This window comes from Vicia villosa, unplaced genomic scaffold, assembly GCF_029867415.1.
Source record: "Vicia villosa cultivar HV-30 ecotype Madison, WI unplaced genomic scaffold, Vvil1.0 ctg.000252F_1_1, whole genome shotgun sequence".
Taxonomy (NCBI): Eukaryota; Viridiplantae; Streptophyta; class Magnoliopsida; order Fabales; family Fabaceae; genus Vicia; species Vicia villosa.
The window spans coordinates 494725-511139 of record NW_026705105.1 but is presented as its reverse complement, the minus strand read 5'-3'; the positions used below and the strand labels follow the sequence as shown (position 1 = coordinate 511139).

Genomic DNA, 16415 nt, shown 5'->3' with positions numbered 1-16415 from the left:
GGGCATGGAGATTCTATTTCTTAAAAAATAAAAGAACCAACTTCAAAGTATGGTTATCGATGAATTCAATGCACTTATAAAAAGTTGTTGCCTACTCTCATAAGGAGGCGCCCATAAAAAATTATCATGCAAATTTCTTTGGCAACGTTTAGTAAAAAAGTTTACATATTGATCTTTCCAAGCAGAACAGGTGGCCAGCAACGGTGAAGCTTGAAATCCGGACGGTTAGAGGAGAAAAAAGGCGGTTGTAGTATGTTAGGAAGCTATAATACGAAACCTAACAAAACTAAAGAAAGTTGTAAAAATAAAAGACAATAAAAATTAACTAAGAAAATTAAACTTCATTTCTTTTCATTGATACCCTAATGTCTCAATGAGACTACAATATATATTACTCCTAAAGGATAAATTAATAAAGCCCAAACTTATAAAAGTCCAATTCTATAACGTTACAATATCCTAAGAACATTCTAGAATTATTACAAAACAACAACTAATATAAAATACTAAATAACTATATTAACTCTCTATCATTGCTGACGGGTTCACTTGAACCTTGTCCTCAAAGTTCTAAAAATAATGAGCGGAACATTTTTTTTTTCAACAAAAAAAATTTAGCCATTAACACATAATGTCTTGGCATAAATAATTTTGGAACTTGACAACCATGTGATAAAAGTTAACAGTGGTTTCTCATAAATGCCATCCACCTACAAGAGATGTCACAAATAATGATAGCAACAAATATCTCAATCACAAGTCACAATGTGAGAGCACACTAGAAAGAGAGCACATGAGAGAGAGTGTCAGCAGAGCGTGAGTAAACCGCACAATATGTGATAATTGACCACTGCTTCCTTTTCTTTCCCAAATTCATAACAATTCTCAACTTTTGTTTGTCTCTCACCCGTTCTCTTTTTCTTTTTTTTTTTTCTTTTCTTTCTCTCGTTTCTCCATCTTTCTTCCTTCATTTCTCTATCTTTCTTTCTTCCTCATTAATTCTTACTCTCTCTTTTTTTCCTTTCCAAGAAAATAAAAATAATGAAATATTTAAAAATCATGGAACTACAAATCTAGTGGTCTTAGTGGTAGTTTCGAAGGTGGAGATGATTGAAAATCTGGTGGTTTTGATGGAGGTCGAAGGTGTAAAATGTTGAACGGTGGCGGTTCTGGTGCTGACAATACCTGTTGCAGATCTGGTGGTTTAGGTGGCGGTTTTGGTGAATCCGGCTGCTTAGGTGGCAACACAATTGTTTCTGCCGGTGACGGTTCTGTTTTTCCTGGCGACAACAATAGATATGTTTTCTTCAGAGATGACCGTGGAAATTTTCTTAGAGAAAATGACTGAGCAGTCGTCGGATATGCTGCCGGAATACTTATCAGAGTTGTTGCCGGAGTTCTCAAAAAAACTGTTGGAGTCGGCGATTTTGCCGGAAAAGACTCCGGAAATACTATCGGATTTACAGTCGGAAGCAGTTGTAGTGAATCATGGAATTTTTCTTCTTCCTCTTGTTGTTGTTCTGGTTTTGTTTCAATAATAATTTTTTTAAACTTTTCTAAGCGTTTTCTTTGGACATCTAAAAACTCTTGTGATGAAGCTTTGAAAGAATTACTCAGATTTTCAATCTGTTCTTTCAATTCTTCCCTAGATTTAGTTGCCATCTCATGAGTTTCTGTTATATATTGTTTTAAGATTTCTAGTTGGCGAAGTGTTTCTGGCTGAGAGAAGAAATTTTGAGGTTGAGGTTGAGGTGGAGCAAAAGGTATATGTTGTTGGTGTGGAGTGGAAGTTGAAAATGGAGGATTTGAGGATGAATAGTAACATGGAGGATGTGGATTTATGGATGGTGGAGCAGAAATGATGGTTGGAGTGGAATAATGTGAATGAGTGAATGTAGGATAAAATGGATGATTGTAGTAAGAATATGCCATGGATTGGAGATTGACTGCATTAATGAAAGCACCAGTTGTTAGGAAGCTATAATATGAACCCTAACAAAACTAAAGAAGGTTGTAAAAATAAAAGACAATAAAAATTAACTAAGAAAATTAAACTTCATTTCTTTTCACTTATACCCTAATGTCTCAATGAGACTACAATATATAGTACTCCTAATGGATAAATTAATAAAGCCCAAACTTATAAAAGCCCAATTCAACAACCTTACAATATCCTAAGAACATTCTAAAATTATTACAAAACAACAACTAATATAAAATAATAAATAACTATATTAACTCTCTATCATAGTACCTGCAAGGCACTCCGATGCCAAAGTAAGCGTTTGGGCAACAAGGTACAACAACAAAGTGAGAGATTTTGGGTGAAAAAGAGATTACCTTGCCCTCTAGGGCTAGAGGACTATTTATAGGATTATCCTACGCGGAAAAGACTCCACCTTTTGAAGACCCATGCGAGGCGCAAGGCTAAGGAACACACGAGCTGGCAGTTGCCGAGCACGAGGCTTGGGCGTGCTCGGTTAAGTCTTGCGTTTGCCCAGAGTGAACCAGGAAAGGCTGTCGCATGTGTTGACCTTAATTCCTTGGGCCAAAAAATAGATTGGCCCAATTGAGATAATTGGACCGGTCCAGAACACATATCATCATGCTTCCATCATTATCAAAGTTATGATTAGTGTATGACATATTTGACACATATTGGTAGGTCAATAACTCATGTGATATTATGTTTAAAGCAAATCGAAAAGTAAAACTTTGTTCCATCGTGCCACCATATAATGGTAGATATCTGCTAGGCTTCGTTGAGAAAATCACGAGACTCGTAGTATATTTAAAACTTGTAATAAAATTTCAAACTTGTTACAAGATAAAGTTTTTTATTATAGAATGTGCCTACATCTTAATTTTTTTTCTCAAAATCCTAATTTTTATAATAGTTCTAATAATTAACCACAATTTGTCAAAACCCTAACATATAATATACTTATGTTAAAAATTTATAGAAGTAGCAAATGCTAAGTTCATCAACAAGAAATCGTTCTACAACAACATGTAATCACCAAAAAAAAAAATTTCACACCATTCTGTTTATCAAAAAATTAATATTCTTTTTTGTTTTATTATTTTGTTTTATATATGTCGGATAAATTTTAAAATTTTGTATTTTATTTTTGATGTTTCATTTTGCCCCATTTTAAATTAACGTTTTACAATAAATAAAACTCAATTGCATTATATAAAATTGATTCTAAAATATAAATTTATAAATGAAATGTTATATAAATATTTAAATGTTTTATATCTTACCATAAATTTTTATTAAAATTATGATAAAGAATATTACCACAACTTATTTTGCTTTCTACCATACATTCAAACCTAATTTGTTACATTTTAGAACTTTAATGTTTTTAGTACACATCAATATATATTTACAACAAAAAAAGAGCAAACTTTCTTCTAAATAATTACAAACATATGTTCTATATTAAGTGCCTACTGTACTATTTTTTTATTATTTTACTATATTTTATTTTTAATGAATAAGTTGTATTATATTTAAATTTAAATATATGCATACAACATTGAAGATTAACTATGAAAGTTCAAGTTCTAAAATATTATTACCATATATTTCAGTTTCAGAATTCTTAATAATATATACTACCTTTTGAATTATTTAATTTAATTTTTTATCATATTTCAAATTAATAAGTTTTGAATATTTGTCCGTGAATCACAAAGATTATATTCTAGTTCATTTTAAATCACATGTAAATCTTATTAAATATAACCTTGCATAATAATATTAAACACATACATATCTTCTAATAAATATGTAGTTATTGTAATAGATTTTAACTTCATGGTATTGAAAATTTTATTTTTTTTATATATTTTTTTAAATTGAATGACATTTATGAGATTAATATAAAATTAAAATCTAAGAGAAATATGAATTGAGGGTGGGAAAGATGATAAGTGTATTGATTATATAGCATGATTATAAAATTATAGGCTTAGATAAGAAACTAATACGGAACTATTCGGGAACATAATAGATGAGAGCGGTCACACTAGAACACGTGCAAACTCTTTTGACACACTTCGTTACCTTTGGTGGCGGGCACAAATAATGCAGATCGTAACAATTATCATCCTTTACACATTTAGCAATACCTATATTACAAAATGAGAATAAAAATTTAGATGATATTTGATAAAATATTTTGAATAAATTAACAAACAAAATTTGCAAATATTAAAAAATGGATTACTCCATGGATTACTCCTTCCACAGTTGGATGGCACCGGTAATAAGGAAATGAAGATAATTATAATGTAAACAAATTTGACAATTTTTACCATACTTTTTCTTTCGTATTTAAAAATTGATTTTAACAATTTATATTTTTAAAGTATGAATTCTCTTTGCATCTATTAAATATTATTGTCCTTTATATAGTTGTAAAAGATTATTCTTAAAATTTAAAATACAATCGATTGTTTACAAATACGTCGATATGTTGAATTTGCCCCTCTAACATAGTTAGTAGACATTTTAAATTTAAAAAAAATTAGTCGATTTTGTTAAATAATTCAAACCTTTTATGACACGAAAGATTAAAATAAAAAAGCTAAATTATATTTAAAAATGGTATATTTATAAAATAATGGACCGTATGGATAAAATGTAGCTTTTAAACATTGTGCAATTTGTTTTATTTTGTGTAAGCAAGAATATATATAAAGAAGAACTAAGGATTCTCCCATCTATTTAGACTCAGAAACAGGATTATCCGACAAAAGAAAATTACAAACCAATTCGAATTACAAAATAGAATATATATTGTGCCGTTTGTGTGATATGGTATAGTTTTTATATTTTGTTTAAGGGTCATGCTAACATGTGCCCTAAGGGCACATGTTAAGGATACTATAATTAGAAAAAGTTAAAAGTAATTAAATGCAATAAAGTCATATTTAAAGTTTCGATACATTGAATGCACAAGTTCCAAGAATTTTTTTTTATAAATATCTCATTAACTTGTGTCTTTGGGGCACATGTTAGCTTTACCCTTTGTTTAATTTTGGCTCTAAAATTTCAATTGTTTGATATTAGCCCCTCAAGTTTTTCCTCTTTTAATTTATATTTTATAGTCCCCTAGTGATATTGATATGTAGAGTAAACTTCATTTACATGGCATAAAAAAATTAAGCCAACGCTAGTGTGGTAAAAAATTGGTCAATAAAATAATGAGTCAAGTCAATCATTGAATTTGATCTCAATTTTACCCTACTAAATTCCTCAATCGTACCTCATATCAAGATCACAATCTTGAGTTTGACCTCTAGCTTTGTGCTAATCTTGTCTTGGAGGGATCACCAAACACCCACGATTGTTGAAAAATTGTGAATACTTATTTGTTATGTTCTACGAACCAAAATACAAAAATATGTCTTTCTCTTTCAAAAGCTTTGTGTATTGTAGGTGATTGAACCAAGTGCATTCACACCTCTCCTAAAGCTAGGTTTTTTAGGATCAACCCTCAATCATTTGATCATTCATGGAAGCTATATGACTTAAGATTTCAAGAGAGATATTCTTATCATCAAGTGTCATATTTTAAGCATCTCTCAAACTTTATTTGGTCATATTCATCTCAAGATTATGTGGCTTGGTTCATCAAGAAGCTCCATAGTTCATGTGTTTATTTTCATGCCATCTTCAACAAGTTTCATCAAGCCATGAGCCTCTGAATCAAGTATGCTTCAAGAATACATAAGTTAAATATCTTATGTACCTCCTCATGCCTTATCATGCAAAGAAACTTCAAGAGATTCAAATTTGATTAAGGAAGTTTGAGCTAATTTGGCAAGTTCTTGATTCTATGATCACAAGGGCTTAACTCCCTCAATTTTCAACATTTTAAGTGCTTCTTTTTTAAAATGATTCTCCTCGACACCACCAACAACTTCTCTTTACAAGTCAAGAGGAATTGTTTTGAAGAAAGTCATCAAAAGTGAGAAGACATTATAGGTCCTCCTTTGAAAGTTCAAGGAGTTGTGTGTCCATATAAAAGGATCATAACTTGGTCAATTTTTATCACCTTGAGCTCATTATTTTTGAAAATTGATCTTCAAGGTGTCTACTACAATTCATTTCGATATGACAAGATCAAAAAATGGACGGAAGACACTCAAAGGATTGAAGAGATTATAGGTCATGTAGGCTGTTTCAAGATATTTTCACCAACTTCAAGGAACCATAAATCTCTCAGTTTTAATGATTTTTGAGTGATTCCAAAGCCATGATGGTCTTTAAGGAGTCTACTTCATTTCATCTTTTATGGTCAAGAGCAAAATATGAGTGGAATGCCATGTATGAAAGCAAGACATTATAGGTCATTTTGGATGCCAAACTTTGAATAAAGGCATTCTCCACTTCATTTGACAAGCTTTAGAGAGCCAACAAACCTATGTCCATCTCTCAAATTTTAGAGAAATCCATAACTTTGTTTTCTTACAAAACGACCTTCCCGTTTAAATCTCTCACCTAAGTCTTCATCCTTGAGATCAACTGAAGCTTCTCCAACAAGAATCAAATCTTGAGGAGTCTTAAATTGTGCTAGCTAGTTGATTTTCAGAGCAAATTTCGGCTACTTCATTCAGGTAGTTTAAGGCATCATTTCTCCTAACTCAAATTACAAGAGTGAACTCTGATGATCACTAATGCTTACTAATGATTTAATTTTGAAAGATTAATGCATTTAGTGCATCTCTTTTGAGTTTTAAGTTTTCAAAATTCTCTGGTCTTTTCCAAAACAATTGAGCTACAGTTTATATAAATATTTCGCGAGGGTATATTTGTTTTCATCTTGATGAGACGAACAGAATGGTGCCAGTTTGAGCTCCTGATTTTACAGTTTGAGAACCTGCAAATTCGTAGTGGTTGGAGGTTGAAGACGACCACGTTGGCGTCTCTCAACCAATGACATTGTGCCACGCTTCTTTTTCAAATTTGTTTTTATTTTGTTTGATCCAGTGTGATATTCATTAAAGTCAATGATATGCACAGTGTGCCACATCCCTTGGATCTGTTTACTAACGTGTTTTGATATCATCCAGTGGTCCACATTTTTTGTTTTTATTTTCTTTTCTTATTTGATTTAAACTTCAAAAATTAATATCCCTTTCATTTTAATTCTAAAAAAGACCAAAGTTAGCGCACGATACTAGGATGCCAAAAAACAAAAAGAAGTTGACCATGATCGGGAAGCAAGCGAGCAGTGGTTCCCCTCATCCTATCGTCGACCTTGAATAGGAAACCGGTGGTTCTGATGCTAGGAGGACGAAGAGGCAGCGGAATGGGGCTGCCAAGGATACCTAGCAGGAAAATCTGGAACGGGAATTTTTACTGCCTCAATGCTTTGTTGAGCCTGGATTTTTTGGGCGCTCTCGTGAAGCAGCTTCATGATGAAGGTGCTTTAATGCTTCGGATCCTGGATATGGAGCATGATTTGGCCCGGGGGGAGTCGGTCTCAGCAGATGCTTTTACGAAGTCCAAAGATGTTCGAAAGGTTGCCGAGAATAAACTCTTTTGGGTGGAGATTGCTATTGAAAATTCTATGGACAAGCTGAAGAAGAAGAAAGAGGATCTTGAAAAGAAAATCGAGGCGTGGGACGCCGAGAAAAAGAAGCTAATCGAGGACCTCAAGGCCGAGTGGAGGGCCGCTGATGATGACGCCGATGATCTGAAAGAGCTGGAGACTCGGGCGACATTGGTAAAAAATATCGAGCCTTTCCGAGTTGACTGTTTGGAAATGGGTAAAGCGGGCTTCGTGATTACGGTGGAGCAGTTAAGGATCCCGAACCTCGGACTCCTCTCCAAGGGTATAGGCTTGAGGTCGAAGATATTCGACGGCCGGCTGATTCCAAGTTCGTCCGTGGAGGAGGAAGAGGAAGAAAAAGAGGAAAAATAGTTCGTTCGGGCCTCCGCGTCAGTTTTTGTTTGGCCTGCGTGTCGTTTTAATCGTAGTTGGATAGGGGACTACGTGCCTATTTTCAATTCTTTTTTTTTTTGGCCTGCATGCCCACATGTTTGTAATATTTGAATATTGCCGACCGTTTGGATGGTTTTCTTTCTGCTTGAATAATGTTACCTTTTTGCATACTTGTGTTTTTTCTTCATTTTGAAATGTATGTATGCCCGTCAGATTTATTGCTTGTGTTGTTCACTTGGTTTAAGTTTGGATTTTTAATGCTCGACCTCATATGCCCGGTTGTGTGGGGGGAATGGCGGGTAAATGGGTTGACTCCATTTGATAACAAGCACGAGGCTGCGGTCGGGGTCAAGTGCTCGTGGTGTGAACGATCCCATCGCAAGCTGGGGTTCTGCCTAAATAAAAAGCCAATTGAAAGTGTATGAAGCATAGGCAAATATTTTCTATTTATTAAAATATAAATAGTTTACGATTAAACTATTATACTTTTAATAATTATAAAATCCAAAATAGTGTAAATAAACCATGAAATTTTATAAAACCCAAGTTTAAAAATAATTTTGAATTTTGAAATTGGGCCTTATATTTTATGAATAATAAGCCTAATTAAATACACCGTTGTATACCCCCATCTTTAATTGAAAAAATGGTTTATAAAAGAATGTGTTTAACAATAGAGATGTAAAACCCCATGACCCTTATTTTAATACCCCTGATGATGTAGATTTGATTGGGCAAATTTTGGGGTTTGACAAACGTCTACTCGGGCGAAGTTATTCATTTTTTCTTTGACAAGGGAGAAGTATTCGATGAGGGTGTCGTTATTTTTCTGATAATCCTTGTTAACCTGAGAGACGACGAGCTTAGAGTCAATGTAGATTTCAATTTCTCGGGCGTCGATGTCTTCGGCTATTCGCAACCCGGCTAGGAAAGCCTCATATTCTGCCTGATTGTTCAAGGTGGGGAATGATAGAACTAGGGATACTTCAATTACAAGTTTGTCATTATTCTCAGGGATGTTGCCCGCACCGCTTCCTGAAGAGCTCGAGGCTCCGTCGACGAAGATGGACCATATATCAGAAACAGAGGAATGGTGTTCATTTGATGTCATATTCGCGACGAAGTCGGCTAGGACTTGGGCATTTAGATTTTTCCTGCTTTTGTATTGTACATCGAACTCGGATAGTTCGAGTGACCATTTGATCAATCTACCGGCCATATTTGGTCATTTGAGGAGTTGCTTGATGGGTTGATCCGTTCTGATGACGATGGTGTGGGCCAGGAAGAGTATCTAAGCCTCCAGGCGGCGGTGATCAAAGCCAAAGCGACTTTCTCGATTTGCTGATATCAAATATCAGGTCCTTGGAGTGCTTTACTAGTGAATTCTACGGGTTTTTGACCGTCGTTCGTTTCTCGTATCAGGGCCGCGCCGACGGCCTTGTTTAAGACAACCAAGCAGAGGTAGAGCGTTTCACCGTCGTCTGGTCGAGTAAGGACACAGGGCTGAGACACGACCTGCTTAAGATGGAGGAGAGCTCGATCATAATCCTCGGTCCATTCGAAGGACGCTTCTTTTTGTAAGAGAGTTTAAAAAATGGGAGAGCGTGTTGGGAGGATTTCGCAACGAATCTCGACAAAGCGGTGAGCATCCCGTTTAATACTTGGATGATTTTTTTTTGTGTTTGGGGTTGGGAGCTCCGGAAACGCCTGACATTTGTCGTGGTTTGCCTTGATCCCTTGCTCAGTGAGATAAAATCCGAGGAACTTTCCAGCTCGGACGCCGAAGATGCATTTTTCTTGGTTGAACCTCATTTTTCATAGCCATGCTCGATCGAATACGCGCTCGAGATGGTTGGTGTGGTTGGTATCTCCTCGCGTTTTGAAGATCATGTCGTCCATATACACTTCGAGTGTGTCGCTACTCTCACCCTGGAACACTTTGTTCATCATGCGTTGGTACGTCGCTCCGGCATTCTTAAGGTCGAAGGGCATTACATTGTAGTAATAGTTCCCCGAGATAGGTCGGACAAGATAATCAGTCTCTGGCCGGGGATCTTCCTTGTTCTTTAGTTCCTCCTTGGTGAAGCGGGCGTCGAGGTCTACCGAGCTGACGTTGGGCTGTGTCTTCTTTGTTTTATTTATTTTAAATAATTAAATATTGTTCTTCATTTATAAATATTATTAGTTATTTATTTAAACTATTAATTGAATATAATATAATATTAAAATATTATTTTAATTAAATAATTAATTAATAACAAATTTAATTGAATTATTGTTTAATAATAAACTAATTAATATGATATTTTATTATATTAATTTAATATAATTAGGTCGGTGCTTCAATGGCCAATCTGGTGAAGTGAGTTTACCAAAAAGGCATAGGTTGGATGAGCACGTGAAGAAGATGCGGGCATGTGTAGGATCGGCCAAGGGATTGCCGAGCGCATATATTTTATAAATTTTTTGTTGCCTATAAATAACAATGTCTTGCTCATTTGTACTCACATCACTTACCATTTAAATATTATTTTAACTCTTGAAGATATCTTTAGGCAGCTTTTCAATGTTCCCAGTTATGAAGAGAGATGCAACATTTTTGGCTGCAAAACCTCCGTTGATGATCAAACTATGGAATACACACATTTGAGCATCTTCATATGCACTTGATTCTCTGTCTAGACAAAAACCTTATCGACGGTGAAAAGATAAGGAGAATTGACAGGCAAGTTACGGTATCAGGCCCAAATGGAGTAACTCGTTCCTAGAAACCCGTGAAAAATGTTGCTTGTGTCCGTATGATGATGGTAGGACTAGATGATATTGTGTTGATGGTTGTAGTCGCTTAGTTATGTTTTTTGTTGTTGTTTTATTTGTGCTTGTCTTTATTTTGTTCCCTCGAATGTTGTTTTAATTATGTTTTATGTTGTTTTATGTGTTGTTATTTATACTTGAAATGAAAAGTGAATTAAAAATACAATATATTACATTAATAAAGTCAGTTGAAGTAAACACTATGGCCTATTAGAAGGGCCAACTATATTTTGACATTTACTCCGGATATAACCTACTTCACGACAGATCCCACACATTCTCTTTTCCTTTTCCACGTCGTCCATTTCGGTTATAGATCTTGTTGCATTCATCTTGGATACCTTGGTCCGAGATCTTGATAGATGCCGACAATATAGTTGGGGTTCTGCTTGGTTGGATAACTCTATAGGGATATGTGCAAAGCAAGTAAAAAAGGAGTCATGAGTATTAGAGGATGCTCCTTCTAGCCTTGTGGACCTTCTGGCGCATTCCACTTCTTGCTCCACAGAGTGATGTGGTGCCCTCTATCCATACGGTGTTAGGTAAATTAATTTTAGAAATTATTTCTATCGTATAGGCATACATATTTTTATCGCTTAGTTTTTAATTACACTGTTTAAAACTGTAGGATTTGCTCAACAAGGTATGGAATATTACAAAAGTCCTCGTTCTTATCTAAGTGGATACTATTTCATACTAGATCACATGGTTCTGGGAGATGTAAGATTATAATTGTACCATATATTAACTTTTTCATCTACGTGGATGCGAGTTTGAACTTTAATTATTAAATTTTGTGTTAGAGTTTTTGTCGAGGCCCTGCCCATATTACCCTTCTTGTGTTCGACGAGATAGTCGGTTGTGGAGTGCGAATACTTATATTATATGTTTTTATATGGTGGAAACGAATCAAGAAGACATGTCCAAACGTTAGTTTGGGTTTACTCAACCCATCTCTGCTCCACCAATATGTCTTCGGGAACACCACACTACATATATGAACAATGCAAGGGATGCTAATTGGAGAAATTTGCACATTAGTGAGAAAAATGACTGGAAAAAAGTGGTATTAGTTTGGGACACGAGTACTACTATGGAACACAACAAAAAACATATGCAATGGTTTAGAAATATTCCATTAGTGCATATGTCTCAAGTACAGTTTCCGGCAGACCCCCGTCATTATGCTTCCTCTTCCTTAACGCAACAAACATTCGTGCCTCCCTTTCATCAAGAAATCCCCCAAATGAACCCAACAAAATTCAAAACCCAAACATCTTCATTCCCCTAACAAACATACCATCACACCCAAACCATACAACAATACACATTTATTGCCACCACCTCTCAACAACCAACTCCTCACACTCCAACCCCCCACACAAACTACTACTACCATCAACAATAACATCGATAACAATCAGCACTTTGACCACCGCTACAATTGAACCCAATCCCTTAAGCCGACTTCAACTACTCATTCTCTCAGTCCCAACAACATCACTTTAACCCATTGTCCTCCCAGTCTCAACCACAATCCTTAACTCCTTCACTCTCCCAACTCACATACACATATAACATTGTGAATGCCTATTATCTAGACATTCAACAGTCTAAGCCACAAACCTATGTACCTCTATCCCAACGACTCCCCAACATTACACTCACTGATGATCAGTTTCTGGATTTACCGCCTATAACTAAAGAACAAATGAAATTTGCAATGGGCGGTACAACTCAGCAGAACGAATTTCTTTTAAACGACGATTCTCCTTCAACGCAACCTCTACCAAACGATGAACCAAAGTTGGGAAAGGGGCAGCGGCACAAAATGCCTCCCCGTTTTTACACTAGAGGACATATGGTCGAGCTAAAGCCAAAGCCGAGAAAAACAATTTTTTTTTTTTTGTAAATTGTTTATGTCTCTTAGTAAAAAAATTATTATTATTACATTTTACATATATTATTATATAATTGAATCAATATTTAAATATTATATTAAATTTAATTAATAATTTTAATAAATAATTAATAATATTTATAAATGAAAAATACTATTTAATTATTTAAAATAATCAAACAAAAAAAGGCACAGTTTAGGGTCACCCAAGCCTGGCCGAACCCTAACAGGCCCAGAAAATATTCACCAGCTCATCCATGATGTGAGCGATCCCAAAAAGTATAATGTGACATTTTAAAAAGAAAAAAAATTGAACTAGTGGCAATGTGATGTATATTTTTCATATATGGGACATTGTTGTAAAAAAATCACAAAAATACAATGTCATCTTATGGGTGAAAAGAATTGAGTTAGAGTCTGACATATAAAATTCAACTATTGAATATTGTTCTGGACCGGGCCAATTATCTAAATTGGGTCAACCCACTCTTTGGCCCAAGGCACCCTGGCCCACGCGCGCGACAACGTTCCTCGGCTTGCTCCGGGAAAACATCAAACCTAACCAAGCACGCAGAAACCTCGTGCTCGGTAACATCTAGCTCGCGTATTTCCAGCCTAACGCCTCGCACGGGTCCTAAGAAGATGGAGCCATTTCCGTATAGGATAATCCTATAAATGGCCATCTAGCCCTAGAGGGCAAGGTAATCTTTTTCTTACCCAAAATCTCTCACTTAGTTGTACCTTGTTGTTCAAACACTTACTTTGCCATCGGAGTGCCTTTCAGGTACAACCATCTTTTTTCCTCTTCAACCGTTCCGAATATCAAGCTTCCCCGTTGTTGGCCATCTGATCTGCTCGGTAAGATCAACGGCACCGTCTATGGGAAACATCAGCTCCCCCGTTTCCTTTTTTTGCACTTCTTGATCCATTCTTGTCCCCTGCACGAATCCAAAAACCAAAGCTCTAATTCAACAATCATTCATGGCTAGTAACAACAAAGACTCCTCTTCTCTGGACGCTACAATGATCAACAAGAATGGCATCTCTGTTGTCATTCCTCCACCTAGAAATATCGTTCCTCGAGACGGCCTCACGGCGTCTCCTTCCCTGAAAGAATTCCACGACGTCCTTGAAAACCCTTTCTCATCCAACGGCCCAACTCCCCAGGATCAAACTATCGCCTACGTCATGGCTGTCCTTGCACAAACGAACGCCCTTATCCAACAGTAGAACGACAGGATCGGGGCACTCTAGCAAAAGTATCGCTCGAAGACTCCCCCCGACCACAAAACTCGCTCCCATCGCGAGACAATCCCCAAGAAATGCCCTCGTTCTCCCTCCCCAAGGAAAACGCAATTCCCATTTCCAAGAAAGGGTCTAGCGACCACCGCTCCCAACATTGTTTGCACTCTCCTCGACCGAAAAGAAGATCTTAGTCTCCTCCCGTAAGGCATGACGACAACCATAGGCAGCACAGGGGAAGCCGCATCCGGTCCACACCCCTTCCGCCAATGACGAGGAGGAGGAGCGTCGGGGCCCTCTGTCCCATGCCATCTTGGAGACACCCCTACCGACTGGTCTTGAAATGCCCCTGCCACTAGGCACATATGACGGGACAACTGACCTAGACGAGCACATCGAGAACATCGACGCCCTTCTGGATTACAGAGGGGTGTCGGGCGCAATCAAGTGCCGGTTACTCTCAACCACTCTATGCAAAGGAGCCATGACATGTAAAAAGAGTTTGCACGATGAATCCATCATATTGTGGAAAGTGCTCGGAAAGCTTTTCTCCGGATACTTCACGGCCTCCCAAAGACACCCGAAGTCGGAAGCCTCCCTAGAAGCCATAATCCACGGGAAAGACGAATCCCTCCGCGCCTACATCGAAAGGTTCAATAAAGAAGCCGAGAAGGTGTCCACAACCGCCCACATGAAGAAGTTCTTGCTCGAACGAGGTCTCCGGCCATGTTCAGATTTTGCCAAAGCCGTCGGGATCGAAACTCCCTCCACTCTGGATGAATTCTTCTTCAAGGCCCAAGAATACATACAATAAAAAGAAAAAGAAGCTGCTCACGGGGTCCGGAACTCCAGACAGGAAGAAAATACTAAAGGTTCCCGTCAAGACGATTCTCGCTGGGGATCCGACAAGAAGAAATAAGATAAAGGTCGATATCCTAAAGACTACAAAGCACCAACAGGAAAGTTCCGGGAGTACACTCCATCGAACGCGTCGAGAGAACGCATCCTAAACGAGTGCGTAAACGCTGAGTTTTAGACGGGAGGAGCACCCAACGCAACCATTCCCTTCCTTATCCAGGCTCGAATGACCAACTTTGACGTGCGCTGCATAATGATCGATCAAGGGAGCTCGGTGGACATTATGTACTCCCAGCTATTAAAAATATTGCAGCTGAACGACAGCCACCTCACCCCTTACGTAGGCTTAGACCTACAAGGTTTCAATGGAACTATGAAGAAACCGTGGGGATTCGTCGAGCTTATTGTTTCGATTATGTTGGAAGAAACCGCGAGGACCGTCAATGTCCAATTCCTGGTCACCGATTTCCCCTCAATCTACCAATGCATCTTTGGACGTCCGACGATGGCCAAACTGATTACCGTCCCCTCAACCGTGTATCTCAGACTCAAATACTACACGTCCAAAGGACAAGTTGCAACGCTCCACAGAGACATCGAAGTGGCCAGAAGGTGTTTCGAAGCCTCCGCCAAGGGAATCAGTTCTATAAAAGCAGCCACCAAGGACAAAGCAGTAACCAACACGGGTCCCGAGCCCAACAAATCTATGCCCCACATCGTAACCATCGACCTGGACAGCTACTTCTGTAAAGAATCCGAGGGGAAAATAGGCGCGGAGACATCAAAAGAGGGTCTCCATCCAATCGCCAACGGTGATTTCGAGCTTATAACCCTCGGTGACGACCCCACCAAATGAGTCAAGATTGGGACGGACCTGCCCAAACTGGACAGAAGATAACTCAAGGCTTACCTCTGGGAGAATGTCGACCTGTTCGCCTGGAGCGCGACTGAGATGCCTGGCCTTGACCCGGGAGTAGAGTGTTACAACCTAATGATCGATCCCGCGTGCAAGGTCGTCGCCCAGAGGAAAAGAAAGTAGTCACCGGAGAAAACGGTTGCGGTCGAATTAGCTGATAGGGACCTCTTAGAGGCTAAATTCATATCAGAAGCCGAGTACACTACTTGGCTCTCCAATGTTGTACTTTTAAAGAAATCTAATGGAAAATGGCGCATGTGCATTGTCTACACCGATCTTAATAGGGCTTGCCCAAAAGACGCTTATCCGCTACCTAGCATAGATAAATTAGTCGATAATTTCGCGGGTTTTAAATTACTATCGTTTATGGACGCGTATTCCGGGTACAACCAAATACCCATGTCTAAAATGGACAAAAAATACACGGCTTTCATGACTGAATCGGGCAACTACTACTATAACGTAATGCCCTTCAGCCTGAAAAACGCCGGAGAAACGTACCAGCGAATGATGAACAAAGTATTCCGAGAGGAAATCGGCGATATGCTCAAAGTCTATATGGACGATATGATCGTCAAATCCCAAGAGGTAACCAATCATGCCGTCCATCTCAAAAAATTCTTCGAACAGACCCGGAAGTGCAAGATGGGGTTTAATCCCGAAAAAGGCACCTTCGGAGTCCAAGCGGGCAAATTCCTCTATTTCTACCTAACAGAAAGAG

The 16415-nt window shown here is 37.7% G+C and overlaps 1 protein-coding gene across 1 annotated transcript; it reads right to left on the bottom strand.

Moving 5' to 3' along the window:
• Positions 1-986: 986 nt before the first annotated feature.
• On the bottom strand, positions 987-4441 carry LOC131625965 (uncharacterized). The gene is made up of 2 exons (XM_058896801.1): positions 4239-4441; positions 987-4140 (listed from the first exon to the last, which is right to left on the bottom strand). Exon 2 carries the CDS (start codon positions 1930-1932, stop codon positions 1066-1068), a length of 867 nt encoding a protein of 288 aa, XP_058752784.1. The 5' UTR covers positions 1933-4140; positions 4239-4441; the 3' UTR covers positions 987-1065.
• Positions 4442-16415: the final 11974 nt, after the last annotated feature.

Excerpts from the sequence above, each read along its gene's own strand:
- LOC131625965 (XM_058896801.1), bottom strand. The coding sequence starts at position 1,932 with ATGGCATATTCTTACTACAATCATCCATTTTATCCTACATTCACTCAT.